Consider the following 20,786-nt stretch of genomic DNA (forward strand, 5'->3'; position numbering starts at 1 on the left):
TGAAATCTAGTATTATTTTTATCGACAGCCTTTTCATGCATTCGTAAAATCTACGAACCGTTTTGTAAAATGCAATAATTCGTACGAATATAGCTTTGTTACTATGTATGTGTTACATTCAGGATTGATTTTACGAATCTACTTCGTGGTAGAAAACAACGAAAGAATTCGTAAAGCAAACGCTCGTTTTCGTACTATAAACCAAGTTTTATTATCAGTGTAGTAATTTAAAACCATCCCTGCTCTTTCCTAGTCATAATTTGTCGTACGACGTCAGACAGACGCAAGCAAAACGTTCGCTTGTGTCGGACGACGCCTGACCGACAATTTTTATTGCATAGTTATAAACATGGTTGAGTTTGTGGATAATGCTATCATTCTTTTATCATTCCTCGTACGAAGATTGTTTTATAGTAGTTGTTGGTAAATGGTTGTGGATCATTTGTGTTTGTAAAGTTGAGAATTCTTCCATGCGAATTATTTTCTACAAAAGTTTCCTACCAGTTGATGTGAGAATATTGTTTAATCCGTCAAGAAATAAATGAATTATAATTATTAACGTTCGAAACCTATCCACTTTTCCGTCTTTCGCTATTAGTTTTACACCCGTATCTTCCAGTAAGACGTAGTTCACGTTAAAATTCTAAGAATCTTCTTATCAGTCGCAATATTTGCTTCAGGAATTTGATGTACATATGAAACGAAAAAGAAAATCGTCGTAATGTATGCTAGCATATCTCATCTTTCGTTTTTGTAAGATTATTGTATCGGACATAAAAGCCACAGAAAGCGAAACTTTGTGGCAACTCTCACAAGCGCCATACTCGAATATGACTAGCGAAAGTTTTAACGTTACTGGTTTCAAAGGGTGTGCTTTCGGACTTTCAAGTACGTCTTTATCTTTGCTCATAACCGTTTGAATTTTGAATAGGAATTATTATGGCAAAATCTGCTTTCTAATGCTATAAAATGGGGTAGCATTGACCTTCTTTTTTATTTTGCTTTGAATACAAACAATATTGCGCCGATTTGCAATACCATAAAAGTCCGTTTTAGATTAATGCAAGCATTACTCTCTAAAGATATCATATATTCATCATTTGAGGATGGGTAAAATTTTCTCAATTACAACTTTGAAGAAGGCAAAAGTTTTACAGCTCTTATACGGCATTTCCACGAAAAAAGTACTGTCGAAATTAGAAAGTGTTTCCATTTTGTTTCAAAGTTGTGTATTTGTTTCTTTCCGGGTATCTTACAACCATTTTTCATATTTGGTGATCCTAAAAGTTATCATTTTAGCCTTCAAATTTTTTGTTAATTTACTTTTTTGGTACCACTAGACCAATTTTATCAATTTGCTATCAAATAAATTATTTTGATGAGCTCTTTATTAAAGGAATTCAGAACATTAATTTCGAATTCACTTACACTCTTTCGAATGTAAAAATGTGTCTTCAACAAAGTTGTTTGTATAGTTCTGCTATTTGTAAAACAAAAAAAAATGGATTTAAGACTATTTTGAGTGGCCATTGTGGTCGATTTAAATCAAACTAATCAATTAAAATTTTTCCCGTTCCTTTGCTAATGTGGTTTGCCCCTCAAAGAAGAATCCATTTGTTAATGAGCAACAATTAATCACCCTGCTAGGGGGTGCACCGCCGGATTGGGATTTTCCTTTAAATACCGTTCCGTTCAGGTATGTGATTCTCGTTGGCTTTCTTCCCTACCGCGCGCACTCGCGGCGCTCGTCTGCTGCGCACCCGTGGCCGGCGTGATCGGTTTGCTAACATATTTTATGCTTCGAACGATTTGAATATGTCGAACAAGGCGGCGGAAAATGTGGCAGAAATTGCTGCTGCGGTGAAAGGTGGGGGGGGGGAGCAAATGGTGATGTACGATCCGATCGGCAAACATTTATTTAGAAAGAAGAAAGCAAAAAGAGAGCCGCAAAATGAGCACGTGAGAATGGAATGTTGAAGCTTTTGAAGTTGAGCACGGGCTCTTCCCGTGTTGCTGCTGCCGTTTCCGCCGCTGTTCCGCCGCGCCGCCACCGTGGTTTCGTTGTTTGATTGGTTGAGGTTGGTTGATTGTGGGGAGAGCTAGTTTAGCCTTAACCCGGGACCGGTCGCCGGTTGCTGTCTTCACCTTCACTTCGCTCTCCGTTCCGTTCCATCCCGTCCCGTCCTGTCCGTTCCGTTCGGTCCGTCCGTTCCATCGATCGGGTCGAATGGATCGGAATCGAGTGGCTGCTTGAATGTTTCTACCGGTTCTTTAGCCTTTCGCTACTTCTAACGAGTTGATCTTCTCGAAGCAAGCGAGCGAAATAGGAAGGAAGCTAAACAATTTGCATGATGAGTTTTTTTTTCTTTTATTTTATACAACTTTTGTTGAGGGTAATTTCAGCATTTTTTCGGATAAAGCTGTTCGGTTGATACACTTCTCGTTCCGGAATCCGGCAGGGGTTAATTGGATCAAGTTAAACATGAACAGGTTGTAAATTACAAGTACCTTCTGACGATGGGTAAAAGAAATAAGGATAATTACAGTTTCCACCATATTTCCAAGCAGTTTTCCTCCGGCTAACGGTTGCTTGTTACCGTTTATATGAGACACCTCTTGTATTGTTATTGAGCTGTCCGTCATCGGTGGGCTCCCGGACAAGGTGTCGTTCATTAGTTGGCTGTAATTTTTATTATTTTCTTGTATTTTGGCCGCGGACAACAGCAACAAAATTCCAGTTGTCAGCAGAGATAAAAATTAAGCTAATTGGTGATTGGTTAATTTTAAAACAACGAAAGGCGAGCCTCGTTCTGTTACCCAGCTGCTCATTCCTCCTTTGCGCCAGTAATAATTGGCCATTATTGCTAACTACAAGCTGTGCGTGTTTACGGGACGAAAATGCAATGTTTAGATGAATTGCTATCATCATCCGTAGACCTGTTGTTGTAACCATTTGCCATGTTGATGAGGTCTGTAATTATTTCAATGTTGTAAAGCGTTTCTATAATTTCTGTGTTTTGCCGAATTAATTTGTTCGCTAATTTTGTTTTTCCCCTTCCCTTTTTTTACAGGATAATCAAAAGGAAAATGCTTGCCCTATCTGTCCAACGGAAACTAGTCTGATGCTGCCGGACGGAACGAACATCACCCATCGCTGCCCGCTCGCACCTACCAAAGGAGTGATTCCTCATCACAAAGAACACCGAAAGACGCTCTGCTGGAATGCTAATCACTGCCAACATAGTAAGTATACCCAAGCTCACATAGACTTATAGGATTGAACGGAAAAAACGATTTTTCAAATTCAACAAACTTTATTCGATTCTATACACTCAAACGCCACTGTTTTCGCGAATCCATTCGCGAACGGCAGCCACCCGAGCGTAAACTCCGGGGTATCCTTCCAAAGCGCATCCCCTACCCCAGGACACGACACCGACCAGTTTGTTACCGTCCACCAGTGGACCACCGGAATCTCCCTGACAGGCATCCATGCCTCCCTTTTCATAGCCTGCACAGAGCATTCGGTCAGTAATCACTCCAAAATCGGAGTACGCCTCGGAACACAGTTCCTGGTCGACGGCCGGAACGTTCGCTGCTCGTAGCGTATCTCGAGACTCGTCCGTGCTCTGTGTTGTTCCCCATCCGGACACCAGTAGACAAGCTCCTTCCTCGACCGGCTCGTCCGCGTCGGGTAGCTGAACAACATTTACTTTTTCACCCAGTTCCAGTTCTTCCGCTAACTCCAGCAGTGCAAAGTCGTAATCAACGGTTGTGTAGTTAAATTCGGGATGCAGAAGCTGGTGCTTCACCGGAACCAGCCGACCACCGTGGCCGTGCCGACTGGATCCAACGCGAACGCTGTACCGTGCATCGGTACCGACGCAGTGTGCCGCCGTCAGAACCCAACGGCTGCCGATGATCGATCCACCGCAGAAGTGTTCTACGCTTTCCGCACTGAGTGATATTTGAAACGGAACGTCGGCGATGTCCAGTTCGTAGCCGCCAACGATCCGACCAGCGCAAGAGACGACGCTGGGTTGACTCGGAAAGGCGTTGATTCCGATGGAAATAACGGCTAGCACTAGAATGGCAATGGATGACGGTGACATTGTTGTCGGTGGAATGGATAGTAAACTGTGAAGATGTCTCCGTGAGGAATGGGGTTTTTATATTAAACTTCAAGTACAAATATGGGAGGCTTTTGAAGTGGATTATCAAGTGGAAACAACTGGAGATTTTACTGGAAATTGTCGGTTTGTTAACGGTGATTCTAGCAGTTTTATGATAAGAATGGTTTGATGTTTCTCTCGGGGATAGGAAATACCAAGGTGAATCAGTAACATTGGAATTCTAGAGGGGTATTCAACACTAAGAGAAAGAAAAATAATTTAAACACGTGCATTTGAAATTGAATATCTAGATTAGAAATCCAAGTAGTTTGGAATTCTGGACCGCAACTGAAGCACAAATATGAACACGGCTTGAACTTCTTGTTGCCTTGATGCTGAACTTTAGGCTGGACTGCAACTTAAATTTGGCGTAAAATTGGATTTGGACTTCGATTTCAGATGAAGTAGATCCAAGCTCAGTCAGATGCCAAGCTCAACTGCAGTTGCTGACTTGCATTTTAGCTGACAGATGATGTATCAAGCGAGAATTGACAATGAAATGGGACGGTAACTAGGATTTATTGTTACAGTTTCAACTTGTGGCATACAAGTGGTAATGTAATAACGAATAACGAAAACAAAAGTGGTCCAATGCCACACCTCTGGGGGGACGCTTGAATGTCCTATCTTAACCCGAAACGATCGATTTGTCAGATAGGTTCTGAACCTCCAGACACCAAGTTTCTATAAGCTTGCTTAGCAGAATTCTGTAATTCACTAGATCAAATGTTGCTTTGAATTCAGTGTATGCTCCATAAACTTGTCGGCCATTGTCTACTGTACGAACGCAGAATGACACAATTTCGGTTAGATTTGCCGCAATTGACCGCTTTAGATAAAGTCCATGCTTAACGGAACAGATGTAATTCTTATACAGTAGCAAAAAGTTTCTCATTGACGATGACCTCATAAACTCCGGAGTTGCGTCACAAGGAGGGGATAGCTCTATAATTTTGGACGTCTTCATTTAACATATTTTGTGAACAGGGATAATGAATTTGTATTACTACAGTTCAGGAAATTTCCTCTCCTGCTGTTGGGCTATTGAATAGTTTTCTCTAGATCCTTCTAGATTACTTCTACTCGCTGAGTGTGAGCTAGTTACTGCGGCTGCCATAAATATTGCGCTGGCGAAGTCGAGTTTCCTTCTAACAAGACCTTTGTAGATTTCAATATAGTATGAGAATCATTGAAGTCACGAGCAGTTTCAAGCTATATTTGATCACATTATTAAAGTGTCTGTTGAAGGAGAACAAGCGGTCGAATGTTAACTGGGATCACGAATATATTGAGCACACGGGGCTCACTATCCCGGTAAATGTAGTCGAAGACTACGGAACTAACTTCTCTGGTGAAGTTTTGAGCACTTGTTTTTATTTTCTTTTAATCTACGGTTTTCGCAGTACCTTTTTATATACTGTATAAATGCTTTTCCGATATGCCAAAGTATTTTTACATTGCGTAGAGGATTACTGCTTTAAAAAAAGTTATTTTGCTCTTAGTTTTACATTAAAAATGGGGAAATGCTTGCTTTAAAACGCTATATCTCGGGATTGGCAAAGAATACCTTAGGGTGATAAGTGATTCTTATGTAAAAAAATCTGCAAAACACGATGAAGTTGGAATTTTTGAGATCAAATTATCTTCATTGAGAGAAATGAAAATTTAGTTTTCTAATTGAGTTTCAAAATATTTAGCAGCACTGGTGCTTAAAAATAATATTTTTTTGGAATTCCTTCGGTAATTTCCTTTAAAAATGTGAAAATAATGTCTTTCTAAACCGGAATACTTCCGGAAAAAGAAAATAAGTGGTTTTGTAAAAAAAAGGGTATTTTCCTAAAAAAGGGGGTGCTCCCATTAATCGAGGGAATGTCCGATCGGCACCAAATTTTCGATTTTTGCTTTCTGACCTAAAACGAACAATCTGGCGAAATTTGGTTGAAATTCGTGAAGGTCGACCGGGCTCGGACACTTCGCGTGGAATGTCCCAAATATTATCATTCGATGGTATTTTACGTAATTCTTAAGAAGTCAGATTTATTCTCATGACAAGGGAGACTCTTCGTGGTTTTAGAAAATACTGTGTGCACTTCACTAGTTTCATCTGATTCGGTCGGACGAAAGGCTTTAATCACGAAATCATTTGCCTCCTTATTTGGGTGTATGCAGACGGTGTCATGCACATTGAGCTGGTGTCTGATTTGACAACCGAGTCATTTCTGGCTGCTCTTCACAAAATGTTCTCTGATATATTTGTTACTGCTCAAAATTAGCAGGTGACATTGGCAGTAGTGGTTCAAAATCAGCTGTAGATGAACAGAGACAGACAAAGATTCGAATGGTCATTTATATCGGAACCCTCACTTTGGGGGTATTTGGGAGGCAGGGGTGAAACAAGTTGAGCATCATTGTTTAAGTATCGACGGAAAACTTCAGTGACTTAACTGCAACCACACCAGTGAATGTGGACGAGAAATACAAACCGTTGTTGAGCCTTCGTACCTGAACCTTTGTAAATCAACGTTATCTTGCTGATAACTAATTAAAACTATTTTGCTAAACTGCATAACCGATCCAAGTGGCTCAAGCGAAAGAACATTGCTTTTCGTGGGCCAAAATGCACCACCAGTTAACATGCCAAGTAAGTAGGATAACCGCATTACACCCAAGGTCTGATAGACTGATACACGGGTCGTTTCGTTAAGGAAATCCAAGGGAGAATGCAAACGGCAGTTACAGAGATATGTCTGCTTCCGTTGGACATGGATAGCAAAAATTGGAACTATTTTCAACACGGGCAGAAGGCAGATCGTAACTTGAATATACTTAAAACTATTTGCTGCTCTCTATATTGCCTCCCTATAGCATACTACCATTTTTTATAACGATACTTACTTTAGTGGCAACGGTCCGTTACCGATCATGCGCCGAACGAATTATGGTCCTCCAGTACCGTCGGTCCTGGGCTGCTTCTCCAATCCCCACGAACACCAGCTGAACATGCATCGTCTTCGACAGCACCCACCCACCGGGTGCGGGGTCTGCCTCGAAGTCTACGGCCTCTTCCTGGTTCTCTGCTGAAAATAGTTTTGGCTACTCTTTCGTCGGGCATTCTGGCCACGTGTCCAGCCCACCGCAACCTGCCACATTGCACTACCTTCACTATATCAGCATATTTGTATACTTGGTACAGCTCGTGATTCATGCCTCTGCGCCACACTCCATTTTCCATTTTGCCACCAAGGCAAGTATAGATCGCAGAATTTTACGCTCAAAAACCCCAAGCACTCGCCGATCAGCTTCCTTTAGCGTTCATGATTCGTGTCCGTAAAGAGCCACCGGGAGGATTAGTGTTCTGTAGAGCGCCAGTTTTGTGCGAATTTGCAAACTGCGGGACTTCAGCTAGCTACGTAATCCGTGGAAAGCCCGATTCGCGGTTGAAACTCGTCGTTTCACTTCGCGGCTTACATCGTTGTCACATGTCACGAGTGTACCAAGGTATGGAAATTCCTCCACTACTTCATATCGTTCCCCATCTAACTCCACCAACACCACTTGAGCTCCCACGTTCCTTACCAGCAACCATGTATATCTCGCAGCTTCCCTTTTAAAGGGCCTGAAGGCTTCTTCCACTGCTCTACGGTTGATTCCGGTTGATTTCGTGATGATAGTTCCATTCCTTTCCACGTTTGCTCTTCGTAATGCACCTTCCAAGGCAATGTTGAATAGCAGGTTAGAGAGTGCATCCCCTTGCTTCAGTCCATCGCACGTCACGAAAGCAGCTGAGGTCTCTCCCGCTATTCTAACGCATGATTTGGATCGGTCCAGCGTCGCACGAATCAGCGTAGCTAGTTTCGTCGGAAAACCATGTTCTAGCATTATCTGTCACAGCTCATTTCGTTTGACTGAATCGTACGCCGCTTTAAAGTCCACAAACTGATGGTGTGTCTGCAAGTTGTACTCCCGGAACTTGTCTAGCAACTGACGCAGGGTTTAACATCAAATCCGTCGTGGAACGATCCTCACGAAAACCAGCTTAGTACTCGCCGACGAAGGACTCCGCTAACGGTCTCAGTTTGTAGAACAGGATACGGGAAAGCACCTTGTAGGCAGAATTGAGCACATTTTTCAGCACTGATTACAACCACTCTAAAAGTCAAGCACTCAATTGTCACATACCATATTATTCACTCTCTTTTTTTCTATTATCTAAGGCTTTGTCACTAGCCGAAAGTTTTATTATTTTCTAACAAAACTGAAAACAAATTCTGAATTGACGGAACCTGTTCACCAGTAGCAGCAGCTGCAGCACAACTGATGAACTATCGTGTTGCCAAGACACTGTTTCGGTTCTGGAAATAAGAATTTTAAGTTTGAAATTAACTGAAACCTCCTATGGTGAAAACGTGGTTCAATACTTTCAAGAGAAATGTATGTTCATAATTAATTTTTCTTTATTAAAAACAACACAAAAGACAGCTTTTTCAATAATTTTCGAAGATTTTCTCAGTGATTTAATGAAGCAACGATGTGTTTCAATGTTATTTGCTTTGACAACACTGTTCTGAGTCGGATCGTTTGTACTGCTATGTTTACCTCTTTTGTTCTCCCACCATCCTTATGAACGACGAGTGAGACGTCAAACACGCAGTTTCCCATAAGAACACCAGAGAATAAAAGAGACGATGAATACCGTTTGCCGAACGGTGCGGTGAGTGTATGCCCCGATAAACAATTTAGACAGATGGCATTTTACGCATCTATGCCAATACGCTATGCCGATTACGCATCATATAGGATAGGAACGTGAACTTACTGAATAGGGGGAAAAGTTAGAGGGATTTTTTAAGGGGACGTAAAAAAATTCAGATTTCAGAATTGCTTAAAAAAGCACCTTGCGGGTGAAAATAGGTTCGGTCTGTTCAAAATTAGTTCCGCCGCTCCAACTTTTAAAGCGAAAAATGAAAAGTTTAGCTCAACAATAGTGTCTTCCAATGGTAACAGCTTGAAGAACTAAAGATAGCAAGAAGATTGGTATGCTGATATCCCCCACTTAGTCAACCCATCGCTTGTAATGAGGTAAAACAATCAGTGACCCGCTTAGACTGCTTAAAACTAGTTCTTTACCCTAAAAGGTAACAAACTACGAACCTAGCAAGTGTTTGCTTCAATGGTCCTCCCTAATTTTCCGCTCTTGCCCCTTCACGCCTCGTCCCACTCTAGGTATACTACAAAAACAACTTTAGTTTTATGACATTCTGGAAATGACGTACACAAAAACCATTGAAATTTAGTCACCGTATTATTTTTATTTCTTAGCTTTGCTGACTGTTCTCGGTGAAACCATGACTTGTTATAGTTTCTCGCCGTAACGTTTCGATCTGCTTTTTTCGACTATCATCAGGTGCTGTTAACAAAAGCATCATGATTTCATCGAAAAAAGTCAACAAAGCTAAAGCAAAATAAGAGAATGGTGCAAAAAGTTTCGCCAAGAGCTTTTGGAATAAGAACGACTTGTAGTATCACTGGAAGTATATTTGTCCCATGTTACAAAGTCGCGCTCAAAGTTCGAAAACTAATTTTGCAAAAAAATAATTTGGTTTCACTGTTATTATTTGTGTCCTTCTTTGAAAAAATGTTGGAAAACTTGCATTAATTTTGAATACCGATGCTGTTTTGAATCAAATGCGTTTGCGGCCTCGTCTGGAATCTCACAAGACAGTCCTTTGGGTCCTTTTGTCTCTTTGCTGTAATTCAATGTCAGTGCAACCACGTTCGTAAATGCCCTCGTTTATCTTACGGCGACGATCTGAAGGTTTACTTGAGAATTCGCTCTTAGATCGATGCAAGTTGTCTTCAATGATATCGTTTCAACGAGAGCTTGACGAGATCCGTTCCGATTACCGAGTTACGAGAGTGAAGGGATCTTTCTCCAGTGGCGTTTTAAAGATTCCATTACAATTTTGCACGCTATCAGGAGCTCTCGCCTTCCTGCGGAGAAGCCACAAAAAATCAATATTCAACACACTTTTCGCATTTTGTTGATATTCGTTGGGAAATGCCATTAAAAATCACCACAATATAACGTTTTTTGGGTGGCGATGATTCGCAAATGGATATTAGATTGACCGAGTAGATAACAGTCTATCTTCTCGACGGTAGAAACAAAGAGCAGTCATACAAAAATAATACCGTCGCATAGGAGTGTGTGGTGCGTATACGGGAATGATAGAATTGGAGAATAAAACGAAACTATTAGGTATTAGACCACTTAATATAACGGACGGCAGTAGTTTAGTGAGTGAAACATTCGGGTACCAACCGCAAGAACGTGGGTGCGAGCCGCACATGCCATTGCAAAACTCAATATAGTTTTGGCCTATAATCATTCTTCGCATCACACACTTCCTCCTTTTTCAAAAAATATACCAAAATGGAACCAAAAGGAATGACTTGCAAAAGCTAAATATTAATAACGGCAACCCCAGGTTAAATCAATTAGCGGCCTGAATTTTTTGGCTGGTTTCTAAACTCGTCACTAAATTTTTCGAATATTTCTTTTAACATTCTGCAGGGCTTGACTTTGATAATAAAATATTATATGTCGCAGATCTTTCACATCGCTATTCATCGGCAAAACTGACTGATGCATTTTTCCGATTACTTACAGCTAGAATCTAAAATCTAAAATCTTCAAACATTTCTATTGTGACGATTGACTCATGTGCGTTCTCGTTTTTTTCCTCTTTTATTATTGCAGAATGCGCCGACAGCTGCACGAGCAGGTCGTGCACCCTGACCGGCGAGTGCTGCGACGAGACGTGCCTGGGCGGTTGCTCCGGCCGGAATGGGTCCATCTGTAACGTCTGCCGGCATCTGAGCATCGATCCGGCCGGCCGGCGGCAGTGCGTGACCAAGTGTCCGGAGGGTATGTACGTGTACCACAGTCGCTGCATCACCGCTGACCAGTGCTACGCCATCAAGAAGCCCATCTCGCTGGACTCGAACCAGGATCTGCCGCAGTATCCGTACATTCCGCACAACGAAACGTGCATCATGGAGTGTCCGGCCGATCACGAGCTGCTGGTGGTGAACGAACGGCGGCGCTGCAAGAAGTGCGACAAGGGTGCCTGTCCGAAGCGCTGCGGCGGGGGCAATATCGATAACATCCAGAGCGCGCAGTCGCTAAAGGGGTGCGAAATTATCGAAGGGTCGCTAGAAATTCAGCTCCGGAGTCGGGGAGGAGGTAAGTTTGATCAAAACTAATTGCTTTTCTTAAGAAAAAATTCAAATGAAATTGACTGAAGTTTTGGAGCTTCTCAGTAGAATACGAAACCTAAAATTTAAAAAAGAAGAAAACTTATCCAATTTAAACATTAAAATTCGAAAACAGACACTGAGGAAGCCTGCAAGTCGTAGGCGAAATACGCATCTGTCGTGAATAAAATATTCACAGTAGAATTAAGTTGGATAAGTTTTCTTCTTTTTTAATTTTAGGTACAAATGAAATTCTTTTTGCAGAGAACATAGTCAAGGAGTTGGAAAAATTTCTCAGTAGCATCACGGAAATCATGGGCTATCTGAAGATTGTGCGGTCTTACCCACTGCTTTCGTTGGGATTCCTAAAGAAGCTTAAGATAATTCACGGAACACATGCCAAAATTTCGAAGTAAGTTTTCTCCCCTCATCTGATTTTATGATGGAAAGCTAAAAAATTGTTCCTCCAATTCCAGTTCAAGTTTGTACATAGTGGAGAACCAGAATCTGCAGGAGCTGTTCGATCGCAATGTGACCATCCGCGAGGGAAAGTTGTTTTTCTACAACAACCCGATGTTGTGCGTGGGAAAGATTCGTGAATTGAAAATCTACAATCCAAAGTTGGAGATCGAAAACGAAGCTCAGCTGGCGGCTAACAATGGAGACCGGGCCGCTTGCGAAATCACCGAGCTGGAAACTAGCTTGAAGTCGATTTCAGCCGAAACGGCTATCATTCAGTGGGCACCGTTCACGCAGCTGGCCGACATCCGACAGTTGCTCGGTTATGTGATCTACTACATTGATGCGCCGTACCAGAATGTGACGTTTTTCGACGGTAGAGATGCGTGCAACACCGAAGGCTGGAGGTTGGACGATATCAGCGAGTTCAATACGGAAAATTATACCAGCAAAATACTGACTCAGCTTAAGCCGTACACGCAGTATGCGTACTACGTGAAGACGTACACGCTGGCTTCCGAAGGGCTGGGCGGGCAAAGTAAGATCAAGTATTTTACCACGGCACCGGGAACTCCAGGCGTCGTACGGGAGGTGGACGTTGACGTTCTTCCGGCCGAGGATATGCTGGTTAGTATCTGCTGAGAGTTTTACTCCGGAGGAGTTATTTTGATAATTTTTGTTTTCTTTAGACTATCAAATGGAAGGTTCCGTCGAAGATAAACGGTAAACTGCGGTACTACGAGATTTTCATCGAGTTGAACGCCGACGGAAAAGAAATGCTGAATCAGCGCAACTACTGTAACGAAGGTACGTCCGGATGAGGGTGTGTTTGTGAGATTATTTTCCAGTTTTAACATGTTGTGCTACTTTCACAGAAATCGATAAAAGCTCAACAGCGAATGCGCCGATTGACAGTCCGACGCTGGCACCGCCACCGAAAAGTTCCTACAATGGAGACATTTGCACCGAGGAACAGTGCAGCCGGTTTTGTCCGCTCACGCCCAAGAGGGAGCAGGTAGATCCATCGGAAATCGAACAGCAGATCAGTTTCGAGGATCAACTGCACAACTATGTCTATATTAAGTATGTTTCTGTGTGAAATACGGGTAAAATTTTATAGTAAATAATACTTATCGTTCTTGATTTGCCAGGAATCCTACGTTGCGAGACTCAACTAATCGACGCAAGCGCAGCCTAGTGTTGGCCAGCAATGTTTCGATCGTATTCCCGAACATTACCGATACGAACAACATTGACAACAAGGAGCGCCAAACGATGATGGACCCGAACGGGCTGTACTATCTGACGCTGTTCAACACGACCATCAACGAAAGTTTCAGCATACCGCTCAGTGCCCTGAAGCACTACTCACTGTACGTGTTCAAGGTACGAACCTGTAGGCATCGCGCCGTAAATCCGGGCAACAATGTGAAGCTGGTGGATTTGGATTCGGCTTGCGGTACCGATGTTATTCACAATTTCCGTACGCCAACGAAAAAGGGAGCGGACGATATCCCGCCGGATTCGATCCTGGTAGAAGAACAATCCAATCACACGCAACGGGTAATCAAGGTACAGTGGAGAGAGCCGACGAAACCGAACGGCCCCATCGTGTCCTACTCGATCAAGTACCAACGGATGGATCTGGACTCGCTCCAAGCGAGCGTTCAGTGCGTTTCCTATCAGGAATTCACCCAAAGTGGGTTCACCTACTTGCCTAAGCTTGAACCGGGAAACTACAGTATCCGCATTCGTGCTAACACAATTGCTGGCGATGGCGGCTATTCGTTGCCTCGATACATCCTGCTCGAACGGGAGGACCATACACAATTGTTGTTTGGAATGCTAGGGGCCTTGTTCGGGCTGGTAGTATGCGTTCTTGCAGGTATAGGATACTGGTACAAACGCCACTATCTGCCGATGCAGAACATGCGACTGATCGCTCAGGTCAACCCGGACTACGCCGGTGTCATCTACAAGATCGACGAATGGGAAGTCGAACGGGAGCACATAATTCAGCTGGAAGAGCTCGGCCAGGGCTCGTTCGGTATGGTTTACAAAGGAATCCTAACGCAGTTACGAGGCGTCAACGGGAATATCCCGTGCGCCATCAAGACGGTCAACGAAAATGCAACCACCAAAGAGCGCGACAGCTTCCTGATGGAGGCGTCCGTAATGAAGCAATTCAAAACGCACCACGTGGTTCGGCTGCTGGGCGTTGTTTCGCAGGGTGACCCGATACTCGTCATCATGGAGCTGATGGCGAACGGCGATCTGAAGGGTTACCTGCGGCGGCACCGGCCGGACTATGAGAACGGCGAAGATCCCTCGCCGCAGCCGCCGACGCTGCGGCAAATCTACCAGATGGCCATCGAGATTGCCGACGGGATGGCGTACCTGTCGGCGAAGAAGTACGTCCATCGGGATCTGGCGGCCCGAAACTGCATGGTAGCGGGCGATCTGACCGTCAAGATTGGCGATTTCGGCATGACCCGAGACATCTACGAGACGGACTACTATCGGAAGGGAACGAAAGGTTGGTGGTTTTTGTTTTGTTTTGTAATAATTATTATTTAATTTACAAAGATATTCCCTATTCGTGGGATGTTTTCTTGAAAGTTAATTTCTTCGAGCAATTTAATTTGAGAATTTGGTACTGAGAGAGCAAATTACCATGCGGCAGCATTTGTTAAATTACGAAAGGAGACGCTTTGTACTTTCATGTCAACAGAGTTGCAACCAAGTCGAAATTATTGCTACTGAAATTTCATTTTCGAAATTTATTTTGGCTCATACGTTTTTCACAGAAAAGCTTGAAAAATCCTAAAATTACGCTTAGCAGACATTGATAGTTAATAAATTGGAAATTCAGACTTATTTTACACATTTAGGCTTGTTTTAGGTTTCTTCTAGACTTGTTTTGAACTTCTTTTACATTTCTTTGGGACATTTTATATTTTTTTAATTTTTTAAAGACTTCTTCATATGCCTTTCAGGCTTCTTTTGAACTTTTTATGCTTCTTTTAGCATTTTTTACTTTTCTTTTAGACTTGTTTTGGCTTTTAAACTTGCTTGAATTGTTAGATCTTTTAGGTTTCTTTTAGTCTTCTTTTAAACTTCCTTTACACTACTTTTGAACTCCTTTTTGATTTCTTGTAGACTTTTGTCAGGCCTCATTTAGACATCTTTTAGGTTTTCTTTAGACCTTATAGGCTTCTTTTAGTTTTTTCGGGCTTCCTTTAGTTTTTTCGGGCTTCTTTGAGATTTCCGTTAGGCTTCTGAGACATTTTAAAACTTCTATTAACTTCCTTTAGATTCATTTTAGACTTCCAGACCTTTTTTAGACGTCTTCAAGCTTCTTTTAGATTTCCTTTACACTTTTTTTTAGATTTCTTTTAACTTGCTTAGACTTCTTTCAGTTTTCTTGTAGACCTCTTTCAGCTTTCTAGGTTCCCTAAAGATTACTTTTGCATTTCTTTTAGGCACCCTTTAGATGTTTTAAAATTTACTTTCAGACTTCTTTAGGTTTAGGTTCAAACTTTTTAATTTTCTTTTACTTCTTAGATTTGTTTAAACCTTTGCAAGATTTTTTACACTTTAGGGCTTCAAAATTTATTTTAGACGTCTTTTACACTCCATTTACACTTTATTAAGCTCTTAAAATCTGCTTTTGAACTTTTTTTATGTCACTTTTGGATTTCTTTAAGTGCATTTTTAAATTTTTGTCAGGTTTCCTTTAAACTTCTATTATATTTCTCTTAGACTTCTTTTAGACTTTTTTAGACTTCATATAATTTTTGGATTTCTTTTAAACTTGTTTCACGCTCCTTTTAAACTTCTCTTAGACTTCTTTTACACTTTTTGACTTCTATTAAGTTTCTTTAAGACCTGTTTTATACTTCTTTTAGATTTTTGTCAAACTTCTTTCATGATTTTGCACCTTTTTTTGCACTTGGACTTCTTTTATACTTCTTAGATTTCTTTAAACTTTTGTTAGACTTCTGATTTTTTACACTTTAGGGCTACAAAATTTATTTCATACGTTTTTTACACTCCTTTTAGCCAATCTTTGGACTTATTTGGGCTTCTTTTAAACTTTATTAGGCTCTTTAAATCCGTTTTTAAACTTCCTTTACGTTACTTTTGGATTTCTTTAAGTGCATTTTTCAACTTTTGTCAGGTTAAAGGACTTCTTTTAAATTTCTCTTAGACTTCTTTTTTAATTTTTGGATTATCTCTTAAATTTCTTTTAAACTTGGTTTACACTCCTTTTAAACTACTGTTAGACTTCTTTTGGACTTCTTTTACACTCTTTTAGGATTCTATTAGACTTTTTTTACATTACTTTTGGACCTTTTTTGACTTCTTTTAGACCTTTCAGGCTTCTCTTTTCTTTTAAGTTTTTTTAAGACCTATACTTCTCTTAGGCTTTTAGATTTTTGCGAAGCTTCTGTTAGACTTCTTTTGAGTATCTTTTGCACTTGGGCTTCCTTTAGACCGTTTTTGACTACTTTTGCAACCAGAAGCATTCATTAGGCTTCTTTTACACTGCTTTAACTTGCACTATTTTTGGACTTCTTTTATACTTCTTTCCGACCTTTTTTAATTTTCAGGCTTCTTTTAATTCTTATTTAAGTTCCTTTTAGACTTCTTCTAGATTTTTTTTAGATTTCTCTTACACTTCGTGTAAACTTCATTTTGACTTTTATACTTCTTTTAGATGTCCTTGAGACTGTTTAAGCTTCTTTTTCCCTTACCTTCAACTTTTTTAAATATCTTTTAGTCATCTTTTAAACTTTACTTCACTAGTTTTGTACCGCTTGTTATATCTTTTAGACTTTTGTCAGGCTTCCTTTAGACTTCTTTTAGCTTCTTTTGGAGTATCTTTTAGACTTTTGTTAGGTTTCTGTTAGACTTCTTTGAATTTTTATTAACTTCTTTTATATTTAAGACTTCTTTTACACTTTTAGTGGAGTTCTTTTAAGCCCCTGGGAATTTTAAAAACTTCTTTTAGGTTTATAGTTTTTTTTTAAGATTGCTTTTAAATATCTTTTGGATTTCCTTTAGTTTCTTTGGCTTGATTTTACGCTTCTTTGGGCTTGTTTCAGATTTCTCTTAATTTCGTTTTACAATTCTTACGATTTTTTTCGATTTTTTTTATACTTCTTAGATTTCTTTAAACTTGTTTTAAATTTTTTTTTAAATTTTAAAACTTCTGAACTTATTTTAGACATTTTTTGCACTGCTTTTAGGCCTCCTTTGAACTTTATTAAAATTTCATGTAAACCAAACGTGTCGATTTCTATCTCAAATAGCAAGTAAGATAACGTATAACAAAGGTTCCTTTCACAACTAGGTGGATTAAATCAGGTTTTCAATTTTTGACAGGCTTCTTTTAGTCTTTATTTAAGTTTCTTTTAGACTTTTTCTAGATTTTTTTTAGATTTCTCTTACACTTCTTGTAAACTTCATTTTGACTTTTATACTTCTTTTAGATGTCCTTAAGACTTTTTAAGCTTCTTTTTCCCTTACCTTCAAGGTTTTAAAATATCTTTTAGTCATCTTTTAAACTTTACTTCAATAGTTTTGTACCGCTTCTCTATTTCTTTTAGACTTTTGTCAGGCTTCCTGTAGGCTTCTTTTAGCTTCTTTTGGAGTATCTTTTAGATTTTTGTTAGGCTTCTGTTAGACTTCTTTAAACTTTTATTAACTTCTTTTATATCTAAGACCTCTTTTTCACTTTTATTGGAGTTCTTTTAAGTCCCTGGGAATTTTATTAGGCTTCCTTCAGACTTCTTTTAAATTTCTTTAAAACTTCTTTTAGATTTATAGTTTTGTTTTTTCAAAGATTGCTTTTAAATATCTTTTGGATTTCCTTTAGATTCTTCGGCTTGATTTTACGCTTCTTTGGGCTTGTTTCAGACTTCTCCAAATTTCCATTTACAATTCTTACAATTTTTTTAGATTTCTTTTATACTTCTTAGATTTCTTTAAACTTGTTTTAAATTTCTTTTTTAAATTTTAAAACTTATGAACTTATTACAGACATTTTTTACACTGCTTTTAGGCATCCTTTGGGCTGTATTAGGCTTCTTTTGGGCTACTTTTAAACTTCTTTTACATTACATTTGGATTTCTTTTAGCTCGTTTTTAGACTTCCGTCCTGTTTGCTTTTGACTTCTCCTAGACTATTTTTAATATTTCTTTTATAATTTTAGAGTTCTTTTAGTCTTCTTTGGGCTTTCTCTTAGGCTTGGTTTACACTTCTGTTAAACTTCTTTTAGACTTTTCCAGGACTTCTTTTACACTTTTTTAGACTATGTTTGGACTTCTATTACACTACTTTTAGACTTCTTTTAGACTTGTCAGGCTTCCCTTTGGACTTATTTTAAGTTTTTTTATAACCTGTTTTATACTTCTTTTAGCCTGTTACAGTTTTTTTGGGCTTCTGTTAGCAGGGATGGTTCGATCACTTTGACTCAATTTTGATTCATTTGACAGTACCGTCTCAGCCCAGTAACATTTGACCAAGTTATATATAGGACAATTCTAGAACTAGTTATTATCTAACTAAAGTTTTGCTGTATCTATTATATTTACGGTTCTACTATACAGTAGCTAGCAGTATCTCTTTAGTAGCTCAGTGAACGGTATATGATGTGATCGAACCATCGCTCTCAGTCGAACTTCTTTCACATTTCTCTTAGACTTCCTTTAGAATTTTTAGGGTTTAGGGTTCTTCTACACATCTTTTAGATATTTTTTGCGCTTCTTTTGGACTTCCTTTAGACTTCTTCAGGCATTTGGCTTCTTTTCGACTTCGTTCAGACTTCTTTTAGATTTCGTTCAGTTTTTTTTCGACATCTTTAAGATTTTTTTCGGCTTCTGTTTGACTTTTATAAGCTTCTTTTAGCTTTTCCTAGACTTCACTTCTTTAGGCTTCTTTTAGATTTCTTTCAACCGTCTTAGACTTCTGCCAGGCTTCTTTAAGACTTGTTTCAAGCTCTTTTTAAATTTCTATTAGGGTTTTTCTAGACTTCTTTTAAACTTCTTTTACACTTCTTTTAGAGTTTTTGCAACTTTCTTTAGACTTCTTATACGCTTGTTTTAGTTTTCCTTAAGACTTTTTTAAGCTTCTTTTAGTCTTCTTTTAAACTTCTTTTACGTTACTCTTGGACTTCGATTAAACTTCTTTGAGAGCTTTTCTAGACTTTTGTCTGGCTTTCTTTAGACTTCTCTTTGGATTTTTAGCCTTCTTTTAATCTTCTTTTAGACTTATTTTAGATTTTTGTCAGATTTCTGTTAAACATTTATCAGCTTCCTTTGTCATCTTTCACTTCTAGACTTGGTTAATTATGTTTTAGGGTTCTTCTATAACTCTTTTATACTTTTGTTAGGCTTCCTTTACACTTTTTTAAATTTTTTTAGACTTAAATTTTTTCTAGACTTTCGTTTAGACTTCTTTTACACCTCCTTTTTTATTAGAGTGGTTTTAAGGGTCAGAATGTCATTCCCCAGACACTTCTTTTTCACCGTTTTACATTTATTTACTTTTACTTCTTTAAAATTTCTTTTAGATTGTTATACACTTCTTTGAAACTTCTTTTAGATTTTTCAAACTTCCTTTATACTTCTTGTAGACCTCTTTTACACTTTCTCAAGACTTTTTTGAGCTACTTTTAGTCTTCTTTTACACTACTTTTGGACTTCGATTAAGCTTCCTTTAGACCTCTTTTAGACTTTTGTTAGGTTTTGTTTAGACTTCTTTTTAGTTTTTTTAGGCCTTCGGTCTTCTTTTAACTTCCTTGACACTTTTTTTAGATTTTTACAAAGGCTTATTTTATTTCTTTCACTTCTAGACTTTTTTTTATCATCTTATAAACCTCTTTAAGACTTTCTCAAGAGTTCTTCTAGACTTTTGGTAAACTTCTTTTAGATATCTTTTAAACTTGTTTTACACTTTTTTTAAACTTTTTTTTTAGATTTTTGGAACTTCTTGGTTGCTGATTTGAGGCTTCTTTCGCACTTCTTTTAGATGTCCTTTAGGCTTTTTTAGGTTTCTTTTAGTCTTCTTTTTAACTTCTTTTACAGTACTTTTGTACTTCTTTTAGGCATCGTTTAGACTTTTGTCAGGCTTATTTTAAGTTTCTTTTAGACTTAGTCTAGATTTTTGTTAAGCTTCTGTTAGACTTCTGTAAGCTTCTTTTCACTTCTTTTAAATTTATTTTGAACTTCTAGACTTTCTCGAATTTTTTGCTTCTAGGTTTTCCAATTTTTCATTGAACTTTTAAGCTAGATCGAAATAAATCGCATTTTACATTTTCATTTGTAGACTAAACCAAAATCTATTCGTACTTGAGTAATTTAGAGTAAAATTCAAACCAAATTTAGACAAAAATATAGACACCCACGCTCTTTCGGTTGCCGGCCGAATGTTTTACTGACTAAATAGCTGCCGCACCCTTATATTAGATAGTCTAAGATCTAGTTTTGTTTTATTCGACCAATTTTATCATTCTACACACTTACTGGCGACGACATTATTTTCGTAATACTGCTCTTTGTTTCTGCCGCCGAGAATATAGACTGTTATCTACTCGTTCAGTGCGGTAGAAACAGGTAGTCTGTTGCCTGACTGATGAGCCGATAAAACCCAAGTCTAAAGTATAATTTTTTCTTCTGGTATCCATGAGCATTATTTAAACTTTCTTCGGCCCGAGTTTTCACTGTACAGTAGAAGGTGCTTGCTTCATGAGGTAGAACGAAACAAATAATTAAAATAACTTATGCTAACCTTACCTACTAACAAGGTCGTGTGACTCAGCCGTCATCCAAACCCGTAATTTTGAAATCAGGCAGCCGGGATCCACCCAACATCGCACCTACTAGCTTGGCTAC

The 20,786-nt window shown here is 39.2% G+C and overlaps 1 protein-coding gene across 4 annotated transcripts in view; it reads left to right on the forward strand.

The window, feature by feature from the left end:
- LOC128736904 (insulin-like receptor) overlaps window positions 1-20,786 on the forward strand; it is a 153,013-nt gene that overhangs the window by 113,152 nt on the left and 19,075 nt on the right. For all 4 annotated transcript variants that reach the window (XM_053831410.1, XM_053831411.1, XM_053831409.1 and 1 more), the window contains exons 5-11: window positions 3,072-3,243; window positions 10,933-11,418; window positions 11,694-11,841; window positions 11,906-12,515; window positions 12,578-12,695; window positions 12,764-12,971; window positions 13,040-14,424. In XM_053831410.1, the coding sequence (XP_053687385.1) occupies window positions 3,072-3,243; window positions 10,933-11,418; window positions 11,694-11,841; window positions 11,906-12,515; window positions 12,578-12,695; window positions 12,764-12,971; window positions 13,040-14,424 (3,127 nt within the window). The remainder of the gene's footprint in view (window positions 1-3,071; window positions 3,244-10,932; window positions 11,419-11,693; window positions 11,842-11,905; window positions 12,516-12,577; window positions 12,696-12,763; window positions 12,972-13,039; window positions 14,425-20,786) is intronic.

This window comes from Sabethes cyaneus, chromosome 2, assembly GCF_943734655.1.
Source record: "Sabethes cyaneus chromosome 2, idSabCyanKW18_F2, whole genome shotgun sequence".
In the NCBI taxonomy this organism is placed as follows: Eukaryota; Metazoa; Arthropoda; class Insecta; order Diptera; family Culicidae; genus Sabethes; species Sabethes cyaneus.